The sequence below is a fragment of the Microplitis mediator genome, chromosome 2, assembly GCF_029852145.1.
Source record: "Microplitis mediator isolate UGA2020A chromosome 2, iyMicMedi2.1, whole genome shotgun sequence".
In the NCBI taxonomy this organism is placed as follows: Eukaryota; Metazoa; Arthropoda; class Insecta; order Hymenoptera; family Braconidae; genus Microplitis; species Microplitis mediator.
The window spans coordinates 3278577-3303501 of record NC_079970.1 but is presented as its reverse complement, the minus strand read 5'-3'; the positions used below and the strand labels follow the sequence as shown (position 1 = coordinate 3303501).

Genomic DNA, 24925 nt, shown 5'->3' with positions numbered 1-24925 from the left:
AACATAAAAACAAAATTTTGAAGCCGTGTGTGATTGTCCTGTAATTTAATGTCTAATTTATAAGTCAGTTTTTTAAATATTTATGTTAATAATTAATTGAACAATCATAAATTTATTTAATCTTCATGATGAACTTTTTACTATAAATTTTTTTACTCGGTATGAAATATAGATTTGGAGAACCAGATTGTAAGTGAATGTTTTTTGAAATTTTTTTTTAGGTTATTGTTGTACAACAATAAATTTAAATTTAATCAAATTTTTAGTTTGCAAAAATTTTAAAAACCCAGTTGTTAATAATTTTTTATAAATTTTATCCTGTTTTTATTTTCACGTGGTATTGATATTTAAATTGTAAATATAATTCATATAAATAAAATTTTATTAGCATGTTTGAATATTTAATTTATTTTAAAATAATTTAATTTCCAGTTTGTAAGTGATGGATAACGTTAAGAAAATGGAAGTTATTGATTTGGAGTCGGAAGATGAGTCTTCTAATACAAAAGAAGAGAAAGATCCGCATAAGGTGTCCAAGAAGCTGGTGGTGACATGCATCAATTTCAAATGTCCGTCAGGAGTTAATATGAAGACAGCCCCTAGTTTCGCATGTTCATACTACGGAGTCAATATGGCCAAGAAAAAGAAGCGATTTATTTGCGAAAAATGTCTGGAAGCTGCTATCGCGCATCAGGAAGTTTTAGTAAATGCTTTGTTAAATAAAGAACCATTACTGAAATGCGAATTTCCCGATCATACGATGGAAGTTGAAATATCCGACAGCGACGAGTCAGGCAGCGAAATGAGAGACTCTTCCTGTGGTTCGCTCAATACTTTTTTTACTTATTTTCTTTTTTTTTTTTTTGCACTAAAAAAATTAATTTTTAAATATTTTATGTACAGATGAATACTTACCTGAAGATGTCATACAAAGTATTGGCGAAAATATCGACAGTGCCTTGACGAGTGTCATAAAAAAATATGACATTGATTTCCAGATGAAAGAATCACACAATATTTTAAAATCACAATTCGATAAAATAAACCGTACGTCATATAAATATAAATATATTATTTTATTATTACTCGATAGTATAATTATACGAGCTTTAAATTTCAGACGATAATGATAAACTGGATCAGGACATAAAAGAGATGATATCTAAAATGGATTCATTGAGAAATAATTTGTACAAAAACTTCAAACCAGATATAAAGTACATACAAGAATTACACATTGAAGATCCTCCAGCGGATACGATTCCTCATCCTCTTGTGGCAACGAAGAAAGTAACGCAGATAAGTCGTCCGCCGCCTGTGCCACCTCAACCCACCATACATCCGGACAATCCGATCGAAGTGATGTCCGTTAATCCAAAGGGTAAATTGGGTATAGAACACGGGCTGCCACCTCAAGGTAATCTGATAAGACGAGCTGCCGAAGTTGAAAATATAGTTTTAGTAATGAAGCATCCGTTACTGGCTTGGCGACGTGCCAAGGTACTTTCAATAGTATCTCGGACCCCCATGACCTACCGTATAAAATATGCGTCCAAGAAATACAGCAGTCAGTCGAAACAAGTCTTTGGAAAACAACTGGCTATTTTTGAAAAATGTTCTGTCATGATTCCTGTAGCGACTAGAGTAGTTGCGTTGTTCAGCGACAGTAAATCAAATGATTATTACAGTGGTGTCATTGCTGAACCACCCAAAAGTACCAATAAATGCAGGTACTTGGTATTCTTTGATGATGGGTATGCTCAGTATGTTGCACACAAAGATATTTATGTCGTCAGCGAGAGTTCTCTGCGTGTTTGGGAAGACATACCTATTGAGTCACGTGAGTTTGTTAAAAAGTATTTGGAAACTTATCCGGAACGTCCGATGGTGAAGCTCCAGAAGGAACAGGTGGTGAAGACCGAGTGGAACGGCAAGTGGTGGATCGCAAGAGTAATTCAAGTAGACGCGAGTCTTGTCCAGATGTACTTTGACGCCGATGGACGGACTGAATGGATCTATCGAGGTTCTGCTCGTCTCGGGCCACTGTTCCTAGAACTTTTGAAAGCCAGCGCACGTCAACAAGGACATCATGCTTCTATAAATACTCCTACTCGCCAAAGGTTAACTGGAACTTTGAATAAAAATAATTTGCCCTACGTCGAGTATACTTCGGTTAATGGGGAGCAGGAAGCTGATATGACAACACAGAGTGCTCAATCTCAAGCTCAAAGTCAAACTCAAAAACTAGCAGCTGCGTTTTCAAAAGAAATTCCCAGCGTTGCAGCACCAGTGCAATCACGTGCTGTTGCTAAAAAGAGTACCAGCAAACGATCAAGCACTCCTGCCGTTGTTGAAATTCCTCAGAACTTTGCTGCTAATTCCGAGACAAAACCTTCTCACAGTATTGTTTACTACCAAACGCAAAATAAAATTCAAACTCGTAAATTTGTTGCTCACAAATGCGGGCCCACTTGTATCAAAGGAATATCATTTACGCCAGCTGATCTCAAGGGTTACTCGCCGCTATCAATTCCACTTTTGTGTGGATGGAATCGCCAGTTGTGTAAATTTCCTAAAGGAAAGAAAGTTATTTTGTACCAAGCGCCTTGTGGTGCTCGACTACGTAATATGGAAGAAGTTCACAAGTATCTTCGTATTACTCAGAGCACAATGTCCGTTGATTTGTTTGATTTTGACTACTGGGTTCATTGTCTGGCGGAGTTTGTTCTAGATAAATGTTTTGTAAACATAAAAGATTTAAGTTACGGCGTTGAAAATGTACCGATACCCTGTGTCAATGAGATTGATCATAAATTACCGGACACTATTACTTACAGCACTATCAGAGAACCTACTGAGGGAGTTAATCTCAACACAGATCCCGACTTTTTGTGCTCTTGTGATTGTGAAGATGATTGCCAAGATAAAAATAAATGTCAATGCTGGCAATTGACAATTCAAGGAGCGACATTTGGCGGACGTGTACCCAATCCTGCAGTGGGATACGTTTACAAAAGACTTCCTGAGCCAGTAACTACTGGTATCTATGAGTGTAATTCGAGATGTAAATGCTCTGTTAAAACATGTTTGAATCGCGTTGTTCAACATCCGCTGAGTTTGAAATTACAAGTATTTAAAACAGCGCCGAGGGGCTGGGGCATCAGATGTCTCAATGACATTCCGCTTGGTTCGTTTATTTGTATCTACGCTGGCCGGTTGTTGACAGAACAGGGCGCGAATGAGGGTGGTAAAAATTATGGAGATGAATATTTAGCGGAATTGGATTATGTTGAGGTAGTGGAGGGTATCAAAGAAGGCTTTGAAGCAGAAGCATTCGAGCCGGAAATAAACAATGCAACTGTCAGCGAAGAAACCAACAAAGAAAAGAAACAGCCTGAGGAAGAACGTCCAGTAGCTGATACCAGTACTGGCGCTACCAGTAATGCAGTCGCCCGCAAAAAGACGACCAATGATTCAGATGAAGAATTTAATATTCAGCAGTTTAATAACGAATACGCGCGGATAGACACTGACCCTGCAGATGCTGGTAACATGAAAAGCCGGCTGAGGAAACGGAAAAAGAGCACTGATGAAGGACCGGATACTTCTGAAGACAAGAGCGAAGACGGCAGCACCGGCAAAGGTTCCAATACTACCGACAAAGGCGAGGATGGCAGCGACGAAGACGATAAAGGCAGCGGCGGAATGCGAGAGCCTTGTAGATTTGAACCCAGTGTTGATGCTTCTCAAGTCGAAACAATGAAATTTAAATCTGTAAGAGATTTCTTTGGTGAAGATGAAGCTGTTTATATTATGGATGCTAAAACTACGGGAAATATTGGCCGTTATTTAAATGTAAGTGTAGAAAAATATTATCGTCTCTTGATTACTTTTTTACATTGAAATAATTTTTGTTTTACAGCATTCCTGTGATCCAAATGTCTTTGTCCAAAATGTTTTCGTGGATACTCACGACGTAAGGTTTCCATGGGTTGCATTTTTCGCCTTGAATTTCATCAGAGCTGGGCAGGAATTGACTTGGAACTACAGCTATGACGTAGGAAGTATTCCCGGTAAAGTTATTATTTGTAAATGCGGTGCATCGAATTGTCGTGGGCGACTATTGTAAACAATTTTTTAATGTTTTTGTCCATTTTCTCATAAATAAATAAAATAAATAATTAATAACTTGATACTTAACAAATTATTCTGTAAAATAACCATTAATTTTTAATAGTATATTATAAATATATTTTTTTTATTCCTAAAATAAATTAAAATCACAACGTGCTAATTACTCGGCCATTTCACTCCTTACTCATACATATTTATTTCTTTTAATATTATAAAATAATATCAAGCGAGGCACAGATTTTAAAATAATTTCCATCGTATACTATTTGTTTAGTTTGTAAATATCAATATTTTTTTTATTTATTCATTTACTCTCTTTTATTAATAAAATTTTTTAGGCTTGTGAACATAAGTTTAAAAATTTTCTTAATTATTTAATCAGCAAGTGCTGTCGTCACTTCCACCATACATTTATAATAATATATGATCTCAAACAGTTATCATAATAAAACTACGGCAATGAGTAATAGTAACAATAGTTTTTTTTTTACTCGTACTCATAATACATAATTTAAGCGGAAAACATATTTTTAAAAAGCTTCACGGACATTGTGTTTACACACTTCTATATATTCATATATTAATATACGTATTTAGTCAAACTAAAAAAATTAAAATCATTAAGGGTATTCTCAGACATTGCCGCCCATTTTTTTACAAATATTCAATGACTCAACTGTTAATCGTATTTAAATTTTATTAATTAATTGAAGCGTTAATTCAAAAAAATTAAACGTAATTGCAATTTCGCTGATATAGATTTTAAAAAAATTAATTACAGTTGTATTTAATTAGGAATTAAACGAAATTTAGAATTTGGTAGGCTAAAATTTATTGATAAAATTAATTCCTAACTGATAACTGTAAGTAATTTTTTAAAAATCTATATCAGCGAAATTGTAATCACGTTTAATTTTTTTCAATTAACGCTTCAATTAATTAATAAAATTTTAATACGATTATTACAGTTGTCATTGAATTTTTTTAAAAAGTGGGTGGTGTCTGAGAATGTCCTTAATTTTACTTAAAAAAAAGAAAAACACATACGTAAAAATAGTCATTTGTATACAGATTGATAACAAGTAGCAGTTATAATCTACAAGGAACATTCAACACACTATCAACGAAATTTTAGCTTTACTTTTTTGTATCTTCATTCATAATTTATATTTTTTTTTTTTTTTTAATTATTTAATATATTATTTATGATTTTGGTTTTGTGCGTTAGTGCCTATCGCGAAGCAGACTTTTTATCTCGTCTTTTTCAGCTGCGTCGAGGTAAGTTTTACCATCTGGTGTCAATCCATCTTGTTTAGCGCCTTTCTCTAGCAGTAATTTAACACATCCGGTATGACCCTCCCAAATAGCTGATAACAGACTAGTTATGCCGTGTTTGTCAGTTGCCTGAAAATTTAATTCACTTGTTATTAACAGTTACTTTTTTTATTATAACTTATTGGCAATTAAATTTAATTGCGAGTAGGAACGAGACATGATACTGAAGTTTACCGAGGTCTAATAATTTTTTTATTTTTTTTCAAAATGATCTCATAAAAAAAAATACTTAAAAAAATACACCTGTAGTCATTTAAATTTTCTACATGTGCATATTTTTAATATATTTTTTGTGTAATTGATCTGTTGAAAAAAAACCTGGAAATTGTTAATTGTCTGTCAACTTGGAATCATAAATGAGTCTAGTGACAGGTAAATTTAAAATTTAAACGCCTGTAGTAATAAATATAATTTTTAAAAATTATTAAATAAAATAATCGAATAAATGAATAAATACTTACATCAGCATCAGCACCTTTATCAAGAAGATATCGAAGAACTTCATTTTGACCATAATCAGCTGCGTAGTGCAGCAGTGTCCTGCCATCAATCTTTTCATTTACATTAATATTCTAAAAGTTAAATAAATAATTTTAATTAGACACTTAAATTGTAATTATCAAATAATTAATTACCCCAGTTTATTCCAGCAGAGATATGCAGTAAAATTTATAAAAACTTACTTTTTTTTCGACGAATTCTCGGACTTGATCAATGTCGCCGTTTTTGACTCCCCAAACAAGTTCGTTCATTTTCATCTAAGAACTGATTCACTTTGGCCTCGATAATTTAAATATTTTTTTATATTACAAGCCAGTTTTTTTATCTTAATTATATTAATTTATGATTAATTATTTATTATAAGTTTCTTAACTTGCTCATAAGTTCTAGGCCTTATACAAATTTACAATGGAACACTGACACTCCTGGAGATTACTGGAGATGGAGTCACTTTTGCAGTAAAAGATTTATCAACATTCGCCCGAGTTTATCGCAAGCCTGGTTTATTATTTAAAAGATAGAGTGCGTTACTAGTATTTTGAAATTTCAATTTGAGAATTTTTCTTTCTCAACTGTCAAGTACTCAATTTAATTAATTAACTTATTTTAAAATGCAATTAATGAACTTATTATAAATAATATGAAAAATTATTTAGTGTAATGATTTATTATAATTGAAGTAAAATTAGGACAGAAAATTTTTAAAACAAATAATAGTAAAAATATTAATGCTTGAATGTAACAGACATGAGAAAATTTATAAATTTTAAATAAATTAATTAATAAATAATGAAATTTAAAAAAAAGCGCGAACTGGTTTTCAATTATCTAAGTACGCATTTTTAAATTTTTATTCTAATTACGTTGTATTTATTTATTTAAAAATTTGAAAAATTACTAATTGTCAGTTACATTCATACTCATAAAATATTATGATACTGAAAGTAACTAACATTTAAAAAAAGGTATTTATTTTAAATAAACAAATAAAATACTCATAGAAAAAACTACGAGTATAAATGTAGCAGACATCAGACAAATTTAAAATTATAAATAAATAGAGGAAACAATTTAAAAAATTATATTTAAAAAAAATGCACTTATTAATTTTTAAATTTTTTAAATGCGCATTTTTTTTAATTTTATTTTATTACTCATTTACTCTATTTATTTATAATTTAAAATTTGTCTGATGTCTGCTACATTCACACTCATGAAAAAACTTATGATATTGAAGCTCGCCGACGTCTAATAGCCGACGGCAACTTTAAAAATTTTGAAATAAATAAATAAAATGTAAGTAGAGTATAAATAAAAAAATGCGTATTTAGATAATTGAAAAATCAGTACCCGCTTTTTTTTAAATTTCATTATTTAAATTATAATACATTTATTTATTTAAAATGAAATAATTAAAAAATAGTGATCGATATAAATAAAGGTAATATTTGCTTGACAACCTTCGTATGTCTGAAGAATATTTAATTATATTAGTACACATATAATACATATATGTGTGTACTTACTGGTTTACATTGAAAAAAAGTAGGCGCGGTAAATAAAAGTAAACGTAAAACATGTTGATGATCAAACAAGGAAACTGGTCCACCCATGAATGAGCAGTGTAATTTAAAACCAAAGAAGTTAATGCCATTATTATAACTTACACTTTACACTTATTATTATTTTAGTATCGATATATATGTCTAACAATTTAAATTTATTTTACAGATTAAAATTTGGTGAAAAATAATAATAATTATAAATAAAAGTAAGTTATTAACATGAACACATTGGAAGGGAAGATTCCTTTCGCTTCCTCTGCCACGGCTGGACGCTCGTGATTTCTCTCTTTTAGCATTTGACTGTTGTTATGATTCCTAAATCTCTTCCTCGCTTTCGCCTGTCTACATTACACGTAATGAAAGCATATATATTTTATATTTACATGTACATATAAGTACATTACAATTGCACATTCGAAAATAAAAATTAAGTATATTCGTAAATATGTTTAAGAGAGAAAGGTGTTATGGCGGGTAAATAAAATAATTTAACTCGTAATCTAATTACATCAATAATGAATTGAATTAAAGCTCTGGTTACACGTTAATTTTAAATAACTTACAGATCACTATCAGTAACAATAGTTACCGAAACTATGAAATACGGGGAAGAAATAATACTGAAGATAGCAGGCGTCAGCATTTAAAAAAATTTTATCCGCCAAAATCGGATTTCTTCTTCTTGTAAATAAAAAAATTGTCGCCGTCTACTAGAGTAACTTTCAGTATCACAAGAAATTACTGATATAAAATTTTCTCGATTTACCAAAGAAAAAAATAAAAGCAATCTACTAAAGCAGATTTATTGACCAGCTATAAAATCTATTGAGTTCCAAGAGTTTAAACGTATGAAGGAATAAAAAAGTCGGTCGAGGACATATGTAATACTTGGTAGTTGTTAATCACCAACAAAATCTCAAGATTTATATTATATTCTTTGTTAAATATTATTTTATTCAAATGACAACCGGCAATCGTCTTCAACAAAGCATGAATGGGCGTCGCTATAAAATTACAAGGATTACATACAAATATATAAAATATTAACACACAATAATATACAAGAATTGTTGTTTGTTAATATAAATATGTTGGCTGGTCGAATATTGCGGTGAATGCATTTCAAGTTTAAAGGTGTGACGGTTTGCTTCTGTTATTTTTTTTCTTCCTACACTTCCATTATTGTCAATCGATTGTTTTAAAATAATTGTTTATTTATCATTCCGTCTTTTCGTCACACCCATGCTTCAGTAATCGAGCAATGACTTTTTTTTCTCTTCTTCTTTCTTCTTTCTCTTATTGTTTATTTTTAATGATATTCGTTTGCTTTCTGTCATTAAACTTTTTTTATTCCCAACCCACATTCGCACAATAAGTATTCTCACGAGCTGCGTGTCGCATCAAGCATGACAATATATTTTTTATTTATTTTTTTAGTTTCAATTGTATCAATATATATAACGATTATATGAATTATAGGAAGTGCGTGAATATTATAATGCAAATTGCAGTGCAGTAATTGACTCACATGTCCTTTTATTAAATATATGACTTCCTGATGCTAATAAATTGATAATTAATTTTATTTGTTATTTTTTTTAATTTAAAAAAATAAAGTAACAAAACACCAGACGAATTTCCGTCGGAAGTGTAAGAGATTTAAATTTATTTAACGATAGATAAAATATAAAGTCTTTGATATTATAATTTATTATATCAATTATTTATATATTTAAATAGGTATGTAATTAGACAATAAAATAATAAGACAAAGTTGTATTAAATAAGTATTATTAACAGTATACAATTGTATTATAATTACAAATCACACATTTTTTTAATAGATGTAATTATATATATAATATACGAATTGAAAATAATGTTTTATGCCACGAGAAAAATATCGTGCATGTGTTTGGGTGCTGAAATAATTTCCTGATGCTAGTTTATGCAAAAGAAAGCTTTACAATAAATCTATGGTAAGACGGTGTAGTAATTGTGGTGTTGGTGCCATTTTAAATCCAACTAATTTGTTAATCTTCGTCATATTAATTTTTTGCAGCAGCAGTATCGTCAATATAAAATTAATAATAATTAATTTCGTAGATTGTATAATATTTACAAACTTATAAATTGTTATTTATTTCTTTATAATTTTTAAAATCGGAGTGACGTTTAGACGATTTAATTTTTTTTTACGCTAGTACAGTGACAAAAACTTAGAAATAAAATCACGTTCGCGTTACGTCGACCGATTATGTTAATTTTTTTTTTAATTTTTTTATTTATTATAAATTTACAGAGATGATTCCAAGTTTATCAAATCATACTTTGGCGACTTCGGGTTTAGCTTCTGCTTCAGATGGTGGTGGTGGAACGGTTGGAATTTCGGGGTACTCGAGTTTCGCACCTTCTTCGCATTCAAAGATCGGACAGCAGTCAGGGAAGCTTGCGGTCTTGTTGGTCTTCTCAGAGAGCTTGCACTTGGGGTTGGCCTTTGGCAAAGGTCCGCAGTCTTCGACCAACTCAAAGAGTCTTCCTGAGTCATCGTCAGACGGGACACATGTAGAACGACCGCAGAATGGTGACAATTCCCAGCTTTTTGTTGGTTCTACTGTTGCGCACTTAGTTGATGCAAAACACATCCCCGGGAAGTCTGTAATTAAATTTAGTGTTCGTAAAAATTAATCCTGATAAATAAAATCATAAAATACAATTTAGATAATGTCCTGGAGAGAAAATGTTTCTAAATAAATTGTTAAGTGACGTAAGAGAAGCATCAAACTTTCGCTTCCTTATTTCGCACTCTCTCTCTAAAGTCACAAGCATTAATTAATCAATTAATGATTAATTTAATCAACAAACCAGTAGAATTACAGTAGAGGTGTCTCTATTTAGTGAGTGAGAATTCAAATTAATTTTTTATAAAATAAATGACAAGATCAACTTATAACTTACCACGAAGAACATCAGCAGGGATGAGTCTCCTGAATGTTTTTGGTCGTTCCTCTTCTTCGGCGACAACCACAGCCGCGACCAAAAGTACGATAGCAAAGTATTTGTTCATGATTTTAAAAAGTCGTTGCTTCCGACAAAACGACAAATTTGAAATGATAGAAGTCTAATTAAACGATTGTGTAAACGAAACGGTGGACCCGCGGCCAAAAGACCAAGATATTCTCAGTAAGTGATGATCAAGACTGGTTAGGATTGATCTTGGTGCCGAGGTTTTATAGGTGAATGCCGGGCGGGGTCTTTTTGCATGGATGTGTAAGCCTGTAAGGTATAAGGTATCCCCCACTTAAACCTGTGATAGAACAACAGAAACCGTGTGTGCTGTTCGTTCTGCTGGTCTCGGGCTCTCAGCAACCACCTCTCCAAATGCCGTGACCATTGCCCCAGAAGATTGTCATTGTCATAATGTAAATAAATTATTATTTTATAAAATATATTCCAAGTCATTTGACATCATCCGCTAGACAATAAACATATACATATTATATATATTTATATAAAAAAACACTATGATAGTTTTTTCTTACTGAGAATCATTCATCTGGGTCATGATTTCGTTCTGATTTTTTTTTCTAAGCATCAATAACCATGAGATGTTTAGATACTTGGACTTAATCTAACATTTTATTTAATTAATTTAAATTCACGGTTGGCGAATCACTTTCGCCCTCTAATTGAATCGTCGATTTAATTCCCATGATTTTTTTTTCGCTGTCGACCTCCTAAGTTTGAATTAATTTTTTAAATATATTATTATGTAGATAAAAATGATTTATTTTAATTGCAGACATTAGACGCTGATGGATTTTATGAAGATGTGAAATTAGTCGTGCATCAATTTGAACGGAATACTTTCCAAGAAGCTGCTGCTCATCAGTTCACATTTACGTACATAAACTTTAAATACATGCTAAATTATCTTACACATATAGATTTCATGGAAAAGGCGAAAGTCTGTCGTCACGGTTCTTTATGTACACCAGTAATAATATTTCATGGTTTTTTAATCCCTTTGGATTATTTTTTAAAATTTTTTTTACAAACCGTAAAACTTTAAAATAAAAAAATAATGAAATAGAATAAAATAAACCGACCTTTGAAGTGATTGGTCAATATTTATATGAGTCTAAGTATGAGGTAATATGGATAAGGCTACAATTTATGTTATAGAATTCTAAATGTAATGAACTGTAAGCCGTTTTGAATTGCGGGTAATTTTTTTTTTATTCTTTTATTATTGAATTTAAATTTAAATGAAAAATATCCGAGCGACTGATCTGAAAAGACTTAATTTAAATACGATACACAATAAATGTGATTATAATCTCAGCACAAAAATTATTATTATCATTATTATTATTGTAATTATTTGTTGTAAGTACCACGCAAGCGATCTACACTCTGTAGATCGTGAAAAGGTGAAAGCACGATCAATCGTTGCTGGCTTGTTATGTTCCTCTCACTCTTCAACGTTTCTTTTTTTTTCTTATTCAATTTTAAAAAATACTTATATATTTAAGATTATCTTAATAATAGTATCGTCTTTACACGCCAGTGAAGGATATTGCGTTAATAAATATCACAAATATCAGTCATGAGTTATGAGTAATGACTATTTGGGACAAGTAATTAAGAAATCTTTTAAAAGTTTAAAAAGTAAATATTAAATGTCAGTGATATGGGTTTTTAAACGTAAAGTTTAAATTAAATAGGCAAATAAAGAAAGGATAAATAAGTAAAGAAAGGATTTAATAAATGTCCTATTGTCCTCAGATATCCGATGGTCTAATTGAACTATAGAAAGTAGAAGCGGATTTACGGCTGGAATAATTTTAACGTTGAGTAATATAACGATGATTCATAGTGAAAATAAACATTTTTTTTCTTCCTCATCTTCGTCGCAACTTTTACAACCAGCATAACAAAAATCTCCCGCTTCTTTATTTTTTTTTCGTCAATTTTATGTCACTTGAATAAATTTATATTTCATCAACAGCGATGGAGAGATTTATATTACGAATTTCATCTTGACCTTGACCACTTGGCTAGTGAAATCAAATAATTATGGGTGTAAACGAAAGAGAAATGGAAAAAGAAACATAATATTGACCAAGATACGATGAGTCAAGCTTTATTGAGTTGACTTCACCTGGCCAAGTGTCAATGTGCTAATCGTTATCCGTCACGACTCTATTACATGGATTGCAACATTTAAAAGTATATAAATATATTTACATATAAATTTACTTAGTGTAGGTGTTAATTATCTGATACGACATATAACTATATTTATATACACACATATATAAAAGCAATTACGGCTTGGGGGCCCATCCTCTTCCGGCTTCTGTGTCAATCTGACACCTGGTCCTGCTAGTAATTTCTTTCAATAAAATTCAATAAAAATTTTATCATTTATCCCATGATATCAATCATAATTAATTATTTACATTAATATTAATTTAAATTAATAAACATCCGGTGATATTTATTTCGTAATAACAGAGTTTCGCTACGCACAGAAGCAATCATGCGTAATTATTATTAAATGACTTATTGGTAGTTACCATGTATTAACTCTCAGATTATGCAAAAAAATAGGAATTAAATAATTAAATATATTTAGTACAGCGAGGAGGGTGCAAGTCATTAATTTGTGGTAATGTAAGAAATGGCATCGATGGGTAACTCAATGATTAACGTCTAAGAATCAACGCCTTCTCATCATGTACTTACACGATCATGTAACATACCCTTGACATACTTTAAGTTATATAATTATTACTTACATTGTTGTCAATCACAATATACAAATCTTTGGAATCACAATAACATGTCATTAAGGAAGTCGCTACTTTTCATTACTTTAAGTCTTATAAATTATTATTATTGTTACTCATAACAGTAATTAAATAACTATAATAATTAATGTAACTAATGAGTAACGATTCTTATTACTAAACTACAAACTATAGAAAATATGGTAATTTATTGTAATTATTATTTTTATTTAATTTAAATCATGTTTACGGAACATTAAATAAACGTACAACTTTTCAAGGAAAGAGTTTTTTTTTATTGAGTAGGTGTAACTTTTTAAAACAAAAAATATACACAAGGTTTTAAATATTTCAATGCCTGATCTAATTTAATTATGATGTTGAAAGTAATCGACATCTGACAATTTTAGTGATTTTAATCCTGACACTGGTCAGCCGACTAATAATTTTTGAGTTTTTTCCAAACGATGAATTGTAAAAAAAAATATTTAAAAAAATTGCACCCATAGTTTTTTTAATTTTCTACATGCGCAGTTTTTTTTTTTTTTTTAATTGATTTGTAGAAGAAAAATCCAAAATTTTTTAATTGTTAACTTCAGGATCATTTTTAATTATCTAGTCAATTGTCATCAGAAAATTTTCAATGCATTTTTTAAAATTTTTGCCAGTCAGTTTACTTCGTTTATTGAAAATAAATTTTTTCAACGACTGATACTTTCAACATCATATATAATTGTCTATTATTGAGTAATTCAAGTGTAGAATAACTTGATATATTTATAGAAATGCTTTTCGGAGATAATTTAAGGTATAAAAACAATGCCGATATCAGAATCGACTTCTTAGGCACGTACTTGAAAATTTTACCAACTCTTTCTCTGCTATAATATTCACAGTTGTGTAATATACATGTATTGTACATAATTAAAATCTAACTTATGTTTTTAATTTATTTTCTTATGTGAATGAATATGCAATATTTAATTAAATTACTACGAACAAAAAAATTAAATATAAAATTTAGTAATTAATTTGTAATATAAGTTAATTAAAAGAAAATTTTCTTTTTTTTTTTTTTTATATCAAGATAATTAAAAACTTTAATAGACCGGGAGCAGGCTATTTTTACAAGCTAATTTAAAATTAATTTTAATTATTAAAGTAATTTATTTTATTTAAAAGTTGAATACTTTTTTATGATTGCCGATTTAATAACGATGTAATAAATATTACTTTCTAATTTGGATTTTATAATTTACACGTTTATAATTTTTAAATTATACTTCGATTCTAGTGTAAATATGATTTGGTATTTTGACTTGTATGTACAAACTCGTGAGTTAAAAAAAAAAAATAGTTAACACAACAATCGTACGATGATTTAAATGAACTTTACATACAGATAATTTATAAGTTTATGAATTTTAAATATTTTAGTAAATGATTACGGAAATTTATTAATTTTTTTTAAAAGATAATTAAAATCGCCAATTAAAAACAACAGGAATTAACTAAAATTTAAATTGAAGGTCTAATAGGACAATGGACATATTTATGCAATTATTAAATAACATACTGATGAGCGGTACCAGTAATTAATTGTCATCCAAGCCCAAGACACAGTCCAAAACTTGGTCTTATTAGTCTTTTATCCTCTGTCTCCTATAATCTGTATTTATAAGTGTATAGTTGTGATGCAATGATTGTTCATTTAATTAATCAGTAGCAGCAAAACGATCTTTCCAAATACAATCCCGGTGTTGGGTTGCCAACACAGGCTCAATAATTCGACCGGTGGAATTAATCCGGGTTTGGAAACGATCTCTGTCACGGGCCATTTGTTCCCAAGGTCCTTTTCTTGCTGCACGATAAGCAAAGTTCCATTTTATTATTGTGTGAACAGTTGGTTGGAGATTAAATCGAACCTAAAATAAATAAACATTATTATTTAATAAAATAACGCTAACAACAATAATACACTGGGAAAAGTCGGGAGTGAATTCGAAGTGATTACGGATTTTATTTAAATCCGAATTCACTCTGAAAATCAGAGTTCCGGAGTTTAAAAAAAAATCACCCCGTATACGGAGTAAATGGGGAGTGAACTGGATTTTATTTAAATGATTTGGAGTTTCAATATTAAAACAAGCTCCCATTTGGAGTGAATTTTACTCAAAGGGGAGTAAATAAAGTCACCCGCTCCGCACTCACTCCGGATTTAATCCGCGCCCACTCCGCAAATTTTTTAGCATAACAATAATAATAATAATAAAAATATTGTAATTACTTTTGGACAAATTGGACTGGATTCTTCAGTTTCAAATTGAATAAACTCATCGTCAGAATATTCATTATCATCATCGTCATCATTATCATCATCATCATATTCACTATCATCTGAACATTCTGACTCAGACTCTGTCTCTGTCTCTGTCTCAATCTCCGACTCCGATTCATCTTTATCTTCATCTTCAAAAACAACATCACTGTCCTCAGACTCAACAGAACATTCAGACAATCGGTGTTTCTGATAATCACATTTTACTGGTGGTAAACATTCGTTGGAATGATTAAAACTTTCTGACAACGTTGTTTTATCAATCAAATCCTTAATAATTGGTTTATCAATAACATTTTTAAGTGGTGGGTCTCCGAATGTTAATTTTTCAATAATAACACAAGAATTTTCATTATTAAGCAAACACTTTTTTTGGTCATCCGTGCATTCATCATCAGATGAAGAAATAATACTGCATAACTCGTCAGATTCATCATTTATCTCTTCCTCCCAGGTATTTAAATCATCTTGAATTCCCGAATAAATAAAATGTTTATTCCTTTCTTTTTTGTGCTTCAATTGACCTGCTGCGAATCGTCTCAACGGAACTCTACGTCTATTTTTTCCTCTACTTTGAGCGGCTCCATTGTTATTATTAGATCTGCGTCGTTTTTTTGATGACGACTTTACTTTTAAAATTTGTTCAGCAGACAAATCTACAAAACTATCATCAAATTCCATGCTTTCAGTATCATCAACTTTTGATAAACTTTTACTATCAGGAATTTCAGTCATTGGTGTTTGGATCTCCGTATTAAAACCAGATGGATTTGGTGTAAAATCAGTTTCAGATTGTGCGGATCCAGAATCATGAGATTTACAATTAATCTTCATCAGCTTCAAACTTTCTTCAATAGCCAACTCTAATTCATTAGACTGCGCAGAGTATAAATTATCAGGATTCATATTTTGATGGTAGTAGTAATTATCTCCTTGCATGCTATCATACCACATACTATTAAAGTAATTATTATCAATATCAGCTGGTTTTTGTGATGATAAATTATTAACAGTCTCCATTGTGTGGGATTTGTTAATATAATTTTGATAATAACGAATTCTCGTATTCGTCAGCGTTGAATCATCCGCATTAGCAACTAAATTTTCACCATCCATCAAAGGTCTTACGAAATATTCCGTTGGATAACAACTGTCTTGTGGAACAATTGTAACCGACATTGATCTGTTTACTGTTGAAGTAAAATTTGTTATTTTAGAAACGACGTTAGTTAACGCGTCCAATACTCCCCCAATCATTCCCTGCACAAGTGTATTACTCGCTTTTTTCTCAGACTCGGTTATTTCTTTTTTATCTTTATCATCTTTGTTGTCTTCCATAAGATTCATTTTATTGTTTACATAATTATCCATTTTTTCATTTGTGTAATGAGAATTTTGAATGTTCATCGAAGATTTAGAATAATTATTTTTATAATTTTTATTCGAATTATATGCCAGCGTATTTGCCGATGGAGATCCAAAGAAAAAATCAAAAATATTAAAATTTGCTGGTAAATATTTCCCAGGAGGATTGTCCATTCCGTATAATTTATTGTAATCTATTTCTTATATTAATATTTTACTATTATATCAACAGACAAAACTTTTACAAACTTCTGTCCTTGTGCCTTCTATTCTCAATGACCCTGAAAAAAAAAAAAAGTCAATGGAATTTTCTTACAACCGGACTAAAATAAAATTAAAAAAAAAATATAAAGAAAACAAAGATAAGTAAAGTCGTCATAAATTATGACCCCGCGAACTTTAATAACTGCGATCAAGTTGATCAAGAATCAGCCAGAAAATAAAAGAAACAATTGTAAACCCACCTTCAAATTGTTATCAACTATTCCATATCGGTATATAATTAAAATACGTAATCAAAAATATAATTAAAACCAGGGCATTAAATATTTAAAAAAATATTATTGTAAAATATAATCAGTACTAAAAACATATTCCCAATAATTCAAAACGTTAATTGTAGTGAATATAAACCATACGTAAATATTTTACAAAATATAAATATATATGTATATATATATTAAAACATGGATGAATGTACGTAGAATACTTACAAGGCCGTTTACTACAACAGTGCCAGGCGTTGATGTGTTTTTTGATAATTAATTTACTAGGTTGTTTTCTTCTTATTTTACAACCACCAATTGATTTTGTTTCAAAACTCTTCAATTTTATTTCATTAGTAGAAGTTAGTTTATTAAATTCCATCGTTGAATTATACATTTTTGCACAAAATACTTTAGATATCACTTTAATCAGCCATTTTCAACTCGTACATGAACGTAAATAACTGAATGTGCTCTCGGAATGGCGCCACTGTACGTCATCCTCATTAGCCAGCTTACCCCTACCCCAGCAACTTCTTGAATATTCTCGTGATGACGCGCACGTTCGCCGAAAATTACGCGCCTTTATTACGCCCGATGACCCCTAGGACATTAAGTTTTCTTATCTCGCAGGTCATTATCATAATCAATAAAGGATCTATTGTTATTGATCACGTAGTCCAGGGTAACCATGGGTAGAAATTTATGAAAAGGAAAAGTATGACGAAAATCTGATGAAAATGATGCAGTTGCACTGAAATATTTAAATGATTCATGGAACTTACGGACCGTGACGAATTTTTTTATATAGAAACGTCATCACTGAGCTCTACACCATGATAATAATTAACAATTATTTAATATGATTTATAATAGTATATATTTATACATAATAATTTTAATAATTTTGTCTTTTATTCAAAGTACTATACAGACATGTTTGATTGACTTTACCTGGTAGAATAACATTGGAATTAAATATATTTAATTTACAACTTTACAATCATGCACTATCTGATAACGAGTATTGAACTCAAACGTTTGTGATGTTTATTTATTTATTTATTTATAATTATTTATATTTATTATAAATACTGGACACCGATTCCAAATTGATACTGTTGGAACATGTCGTATCTACCCATCAGTAAAGGCATAACGAGATTCAACTCGATTCTCGCTATACCACCGAGTCTCATTGCTATCCCCACACCAGCAGAACATCTTACATTGTCTGTAAATATTTTTAAATTATCGGAATAATCGCCATCTGGAATAATAAATTTTGTTTATTTTTTAATTACATAAATTTTAATTGCAAGATTTCTTGAGGTTTTAAAATAAAAAAATTATGCACCTTTTTGAAAACTGATATTTCCTAAATTACCGCCGTTAATAAAACCGTGTAGCCTAAATAAATCACCGAAACTGTTTTTTCCAGGTCTGAAAGGCAGTGGTGTGTACAGATGAAGTGCTAATGCCCAGTAAGTGTTTCCTCCCATGGCATTGCCTTCATTGTGAGGTCCGAAGCCTCTACGCGGGAACCCACGTATATGCAACGGTCCTCCGAGGAAAAATAAATCAGTTATATTTATTTGTAAATCGTTACTTATTTCTCGTAAAAATCCAGCTTGGGCACCAAGTTGAAATGTCTGTAAAAAAAAAATTTAATTTAATGATAAAACCGGAAGTAGTTACAACTCTACTCATTCACAACTTTGCTCAGCCTCAACTCTACTCATTTTTTTTCTCAGGTTTAAGTCAACTCAGTTATATCTTCACTCAGCTACAACTCACGTATTTTAGACTATCAATTAAATAGCAATTCTTTGTGAGTAGAATTGTAGCTGAGTAAAGACATAACTGAGTAGAGTTAAACCTGAGTAAAAAAAAAACTTTTAGAGTTGAGGCTGAGTAAAATTATGAGTGAGTAGAATTGTAACACTGCCACAAAACCAAACCAGACTTTAACAAAAATAATTACCATAAATTCAAGTGGTGTCCAGTTACTTTGCAGCGTAAAATCATACTTCATAAAACCTGTGTCACCGCCAAGACCAGCTAATTCGGTAGTAAACGAAACATGACTGCCGCCAGTTGGAAATATCGTATCATCTCTTTTGTCAATTGAACAGATATGCCTTAAAGCTGACTTGAGACTTGGACCACATTGTTCACGAACACGAAGTGATGCTTTCTTAGTAGCAATGATATCTCTATAAGTAGCTTCGTATTGAAAATTATGCTTCAGTGTGCCTGGTGCAATGGCAACATCAAACAAAATTCCATTATCTTTTTCTTTGTAACCAGACCAAGGTACATCTGTCATTGTACTGAACACGCTGGTGGTAAGTCTACGGGAATAAATATTTATGCATCGTTAAAATTAGCTGACAATTAGCATATTAATGATAAGTAATAATTAATTACATTGTGTGCAACCAATTATCAACAAACGGTTTTATTGCTGATACATTGATGTTTGTCGTACTTCTTGATCCATATGAATACTCAACTTGCAGACGTTCTCCACGACCAAAAATATTTGGTGCCTTTGCTTGAATTAGAACTGAACCTTCATTATTACCAACCATCGTACTTATGCCGCCACTTAAACGGTTCATTTCTTTTACGTTGAATGTTACCTAATAAATATAAACATAATACCAAAAACTTTTAAATAATTTAGGGCAGAGTATCTGTGGCCACTGCTCCATTTTTGGACATTTGATACTTTATTTTAACTAATGAAAGAGTATAAAATAAAGTTTCCATTGTAACAGAATTTAAAAATAAATTGTCAGTCTTCTCTTATGAATAATTTTATTTAAATTCTTCTCATGTTCAAAAGTGGCCGCTAATGACACCTCTACCCAATCATTAAATAAATAAAATAAAAATTACCTCAACACCTTCTGGAGTTGAGTCTGGTCCCTTACTGGTGTCAATGCTAACGCCTATTTTTTTAAAACAACCTATCGATTCTAATTTATTCCTAACTGTCTGAGCTTGATCAACAACCTGACGAAAATCCTTAGCTTTGAACAAGTCCATAACTTGTGCCTTGACAATATCATCCTTAGTTCTCTTCAGACCGTCAATGTGGACTTTGTCCACCCGAATCCTCTGGTGTAAGTCGATGGTCCGAACCGTAACCTGACCAGAATTATCATCAGGTCCAGGGCTAGCAGGACGTGGAGGTACCTGGTGACAAAGATGATTTAATTAAAAACCATTCATATTTATTTGCTATCGTAATTATCGTACTTTAGGCTGCGCTGGAGCTGCAGTAGGATATGTATCAGGCGTTCCATAGTCTTTGGGTATATTTGGTTCCTGTGAAAAAAATATATGTTATATATCAATAATTCTATTTGCAGAAAGACAAATTTACAAATGACTCAATCCAAGCATCAGTTTCTGAGAACTCAGAATATTATTAGCGACTACAAGTGATATAAAAAAAAAAAAAAAAAAACTATTTGTGTAGTACAGGTTATAAAATACAGGTTGGTGTTAAATAATCTAAATATGTTACCTTTGCATGCAATACTCCCATTGTTATATTTATTTATTGAGAAACTGTTTATTTATTAATTATGATGTCATGTCATTGATGATTTTTTCAGTTTTTTTCGCTAATGAATTTTAAAATAATTACTCGACTCCATTCACAGATAGTTATACAAACAAACGAGGTCAGCCGGCACTTACTATTCAACAAGACACACCACGGCACACTGTGATCATCACGATCATCATTCACGACTTCTGTTGGGAATATGTCAATGTCCCAGCTAAGCAATGTCCCAGTTGGTCAATGTCCCAGTTATCATTGTCCCAATCAGAAAAAATAGAGCTAGAGCCGTCTGGTGGTGAAAAATGTAGCAAATATTTTTGAATCGCCTTTACCGGCGTTATTTTTCTAGACAAATAGCCCTGACGTGCAAGAAAAATTAAAATTTGCTAAATAAAATTAAATTTTAATCTATAGAGAAAAAAATTAATGAAAAACTATGTCTGAACATGTAATTATCTTTCAGTGATGACCTAATTATTATTCGAAGGAGAAAATTAATTCCAGGTGTTTTCCATCATAGTTTTTTATTGAAAATAATTTCAACCAACATAATAATTCGTCTAGAGTGATTTCGAACCTGAACAAAATTCAAAAAGTCAGTCTAGGTGTTTTCCTCCATAGGTTTTGGTTCGTACTTCAATCAATCAACTATTTGATACATATAGATTACACCAATAACCTTACCAAATTCAAAAAGTCAGTCTAGGTGTTTTCCTCCATAGGTTTTGGTTCGTACTTCAATCAATTAACTATTTGATACATATAGATTACACCAATAACCTTACCAAATTCAAAAAGTCAGTCTAGGTGTTTTCCTCCATAGGTTTTGGTTCGTACTTCAATCAATCAACTATTTGATACATATAGATTACACCAATAACCTTACCAAATTCAAAAAGTCAGTCTAGGTGTTTTCCTCCATAGGTTTTGGTTCGTACTTCAATCAATTAACTATTTGATACATATAGATTACACCAATAACCTTACCAAATTCAAAAAGTCAGTCTAGGTGTTCTCCTCCATAGGTTTTGGTTCGTACTTCAATCAATTAACTATTTGATACATATAGATTACACCAATAACCTTACCAAATTCAAAAAGTCAGTCTAGGTGTTCTCCTCCATAGGTTTTGGTTTTTAATACAATTGAAAAATTTTCTAATATACTTATAATACATCGATATCCTTACTGACTGCAAATAGCTAGCTCAGATGTTTTTTTTTATAGATTTTTATTTTCAATCAAACTAATGAAACCTGACATACAAATAGAATACTTCTATATTTTTACCGAATTCAAATATCTAGTCTTGATAATATCTTTGATCGGTGTTGGTTTTAAATACACCCCGGGGGAGGCACCTCGCAAAAGGTACAGGAGTACAAAAAACTCCTAAATTATTTATTGATTTCTGATATTCTGTACGTCAGTGCAAAATGGTCGTGGCAAGATATGGAAAAAAGCATTTTGAAGCTTAAATTTTAGTTTTTTAATGGTTTGGTCAATAATTTTTAAGAGCTGTGGCTGTCATGCAATCCCAAGAAATATCGCGAACAGAAAATTTTGAAAATGTTGATCATTTTTATTTCCAGTCCATAGGTTTGGAAAAATTTTTCGCTTCCTGCTAAACCACTATATATACCTGATTGCCTAGTTATCTAGCTTCAATTGAACGTTTGACGGTATCCTCTACGTCAAATTGTCATGGAGATATCGGATTACCCCATAAAAAATGATTTTGTATAATTATTAGAGTGGTCCAAAAAAAACATTTTTTATTTTTTTTTCAAGAGCTATTATCTCAAAAGCTTTTCTTAAGTATAAAAAAAATTTCCTCCAAAGCGCAGCTTGATATCTCAATTCTTCAAGAAGCTCAATACATTTATATTTTCCCATTTAAATAACACGTAAAAAATTTTTTTTTACGTTTTCATTCAGTAAAACTACGAAAAAATTTTTCTCTGAATTTTTAATCAATTATTCTTATAGGAAATTTAATTCTCTACAAAAAAGTATTGAATTAGTTTTTTCGTAATCCTAACGGGTAAAAAGTTATTGAGCTTTAAATATTCGCCACAAAAAAAAATTTAATTAGATATGAAGACAATTAAATTCAGTATCCATCCGCAAGTACTAGCTTTAATTGAAAAATATAATGAATTTGGGACAAAAGATGAAGAACAGAAACAATATCTGTTACAAATAGTTGCTGATCATAGGAAAAAATTTCCAAAATGTAATAAGAAAAATTATTCATAATTATATAAACGATTATTAAATTATTTAATTATTATAAACAGTTTAGAGTTTGATTAATTTCGAAATAAATACATGCAGTCACCAAAAAAGTTTTCAAAAAGTTGAAAATTATTTCAAATCTATAGAAATTAAATAAATTATCTAGTAATGGTGTCAATTCCATTAAAGAGTTGCTCTAAAACTATCTTCCTTCAAATTTACTTAGTAACAAGTACTTAAAGCTCAATAACTTTTTAACCGTTAGGATTACGAAAAAACTATTTTAATACTTTTTTGTAGAGAATTAAATTTCCTACAAGGATGATTGATGGAAAATACAGAAAAAATTTTTTTTCGTCGTTTTACCGGATGAAAACGTAAAAAAAAATTTTTTTCGTGTTATTTAAATGGGAAAATATAAATGTATTGAGCTTCTTGAAGAATTGAGATATCAAGCTGCGCTTTGGAGGGATTTTTTTTTATACCTTAGAGAAGCTTTTGGAATAATAGCCAAAAAACTTTTTTTTTGGACCACTCTAATAATTATATATGAGTTCATCTTAATGAGCTTTAAAATTGGCCAGATCTGATCATATCTAATCATATATGATTAGATATAATCATGCATGAACGAATATAGTCATTTTTAAAATCTCATTTAGAATATTAATTAACTAATTAAATTAAGATTGATGTCTTCATTAATATAAACGTCGGTTAAATTTAAATTGAAAAAAAAAAAAAAAAAAAAATTACTATCGGTTAACTATTATTATACTACCCTTGTAGGAAAAAAAATATTGACAACGGGGCCAGTCTTGGCACAATACTGGGCTACCGAGGCTCGGCCTCCCAAGGTTGGTCCGAGATCCGACCAACGTTCAAGTGACGAGTCTTGGTTTGCCAGTCTTGGGCCAAGATTCAGCCAATACTCAAGTGACAAGCCTTGGTTTGCCGGTCTTGGGACAAGATTCAGCCAATGCTCAAGTGACAAGCCTTGGTTTGCCCGTCTTGGGACAAGGTTCAGCCAATGCTCAAGTGACAAGCCTTGGTTTGCTAGTCTTGGGCCAATGTTCAGCCAATACTCAAGTGACAAGCCTTGGTTTGCCAGTCTTGGGACAAGGTTCAGCCAATGCTCAAGTGACAAGCCTTGGTTTGCTAGTCTTGGGCCAATGTTCAGCCAATACTCAAGTGACAAGCCTTGGTTTGCCAGTCTCGGGACAAGGTTCAGCCATCATACAAGTGACAAGCCTTAGTTTACCAGTCTAAATAACAAATGGTACCTAAAAACTCCTGGCTTCTGTGAACAGCGTAACAGCCTAGTGGATAAGACGCTTGCCTAGCAGTCATGAAGGACCAGGTTCGAGACCCAGCAAATGCAAAAAAAAAATTAGTTTCATCGATCCACCTGATTTCTCTGTGTACAAATTTATTTCCATATGTTACCATCCCGCACATGTCTACTAATATTTTTTTTTTTTTTTTCAATTTATTTTTAATAAGCATAGGTGCTTATTTAGCAACAGTCGTGGCACAAGTCTGGCAGCCAAGCTTGGGAGGAGGTTATCATTTCGAGACTTAGACTGGCT

The 24925-nt window shown here is 31.0% G+C and overlaps 5 protein-coding genes across 5 annotated transcripts; 1 reads left to right on the top strand and 4 right to left on the bottom strand.

The window, feature by feature from the left end:
• Positions 1–19: 19 nt before the first annotated feature.
• Positions 20–4191, top strand: LOC130663364 (histone-lysine N-methyltransferase SETDB1). The gene is made up of 5 exons (XM_057462538.1): positions 20–189; positions 433–821; positions 904–1047; positions 1121–3855; positions 3923–4191. The coding sequence occupies exons 2-5, from the start codon at positions 443–445 to the stop codon at positions 4127–4129; spliced, it is 3465 nt and encodes a 1154-aa protein (XP_057318521.1). The 5' UTR covers positions 20–189; positions 433–442; the 3' UTR covers positions 4130–4191.
• Positions 4192–4551: 360 nt separating this feature from the next.
• Positions 4552–6415, bottom strand: LOC130663373 (myotrophin-like). The gene is made up of 3 exons (XM_057462553.1): positions 6153–6415; positions 5931–6041; positions 4552–5538 (listed from the first exon to the last, which is right to left on the bottom strand). The coding sequence occupies exons 1-3, from the start codon at positions 6225–6227 to the stop codon at positions 5359–5361; spliced, it is 366 nt and encodes a 121-aa protein (XP_057318536.1). The 5' UTR covers positions 6228–6415; the 3' UTR covers positions 4552–5358.
• Positions 6416–9309: 2894 nt separating this feature from the next.
• On the bottom strand, positions 9310–10749 carry LOC130663372 (uncharacterized). The gene is made up of 2 exons (XM_057462552.1): positions 10494–10749; positions 9310–10191 (listed from the first exon to the last, which is right to left on the bottom strand). Exons 1-2 carry the CDS (start codon positions 10600–10602, stop codon positions 9860–9862), a joined length of 441 nt encoding a protein of 146 aa, XP_057318535.1. The 5' UTR covers positions 10603–10749; the 3' UTR covers positions 9310–9859.
• A 2854-nt stretch (positions 10750–13603) lies between these two features.
• Positions 13604–18006, bottom strand: LOC130663367 (nucleomorphin-like). The gene is made up of 3 exons (XM_057462543.1): positions 17747–18006; positions 15618–17314; positions 13604–15255 (listed from the first exon to the last, which is right to left on the bottom strand). Exons 2-3 carry the CDS (start codon positions 17205–17207, stop codon positions 15046–15048), a joined length of 1800 nt encoding a protein of 599 aa, XP_057318526.1. The 5' UTR covers positions 17208–17314; positions 17747–18006; the 3' UTR covers positions 13604–15045.
• A 405-nt stretch (positions 18007–18411) lies between these two features.
• Positions 18412–21332, bottom strand: LOC130663370 (sorting and assembly machinery component 50 homolog). The gene is made up of 7 exons (XM_057462550.1): positions 21057–21332; positions 20786–20854; positions 20423–20722; positions 19949–20163; positions 19503–19872; positions 18876–19170; positions 18412–18788 (listed from the first exon to the last, which is right to left on the bottom strand). The coding sequence occupies exons 1-7, from the start codon at positions 21075–21077 to the stop codon at positions 18604–18606; spliced, it is 1455 nt and encodes a 484-aa protein (XP_057318533.1). The 5' UTR covers positions 21078–21332; the 3' UTR covers positions 18412–18603.
• Between the last annotated feature and the right edge of the window lie 3593 nt (positions 21333–24925).

Excerpts from the sequence above, each read along its gene's own strand:
- LOC130663364 (XM_057462538.1), top strand. The coding sequence starts at position 443 with ATGGATAACGTTAAGAAAATGGAAGTTATTGATTTGGAGTCGGAAGAT. Across the intron at positions 822-903 it reads AATGAGAGACTCTTCCTGTG|ATGAATACTTACCTGAAGAT; the intron begins GTTCGCTCAATA and ends TTTTATGTACAG. Across the intron at positions 3,856-3,922 it reads ATATTGGCCGTTATTTAAAT|CATTCCTGTGATCCAAATGT; the intron begins GTAAGTGTAGAA and ends TTTGTTTTACAG.
- LOC130663373 (XM_057462553.1), bottom strand. The coding sequence starts at position 6,227 with ATGAAAATGAACGAACTTGTTTGGGGAGTCAAAAACGGCGACATTGAT. Across the intron at positions 6,042-6,152 it reads GAGAATTCGTCGAAAAAAAA|AATATTAATGTAAATGAAAA; the intron begins GTAAGTTTTTAT and ends TTTAACTTTTAG. Across the intron at positions 5,539-5,930 it reads ATAAAGGTGCTGATGCTGAT|GCAACTGACAAACACGGCAT; the intron begins GTAAGTATTTAT and ends TTAAATTTTCAG.
- LOC130663372 (XM_057462552.1), bottom strand. The coding sequence starts at position 10,602 with ATGAACAAATACTTTGCTATCGTACTTTTGGTCGCGGCTGTGGTTGTC. Across the intron at positions 10,192-10,493 it reads CCCTGCTGATGTTCTTCGTG|ACTTCCCGGGGATGTGTTTT; the intron begins GTAAGTTATAAG and ends ATTTAATTACAG.
- LOC130663367 (XM_057462543.1), bottom strand. The coding sequence starts at position 17,207 with ATGGACAATCCTCCTGGGAAATATTTACCAGCAAATTTTAATATTTTT. Across the intron at positions 15,256-15,617 it reads CCAGTCCAATTTGTCCAAAA|GTTCGATTTAATCTCCAACC; the intron begins GTAATTACAATA and ends TATTTATTTTAG.
- LOC130663370 (XM_057462550.1), bottom strand. The coding sequence starts at position 21,077 with ATGGGAGTATTGCATGCAAAG. Across the intron at positions 20,855-21,056 it reads TGGGAGTATTGCATGCAAAG|GAACCAAATATACCCAAAGA; the intron begins GTAACATATTTA and ends TTTTTTTCACAG. Across the intron at positions 20,723-20,785 it reads CAGCTCCAGCGCAGCCTAAA|GTACCTCCACGTCCTGCTAG; the intron begins GTACGATAATTA and ends CTTTGTCACCAG.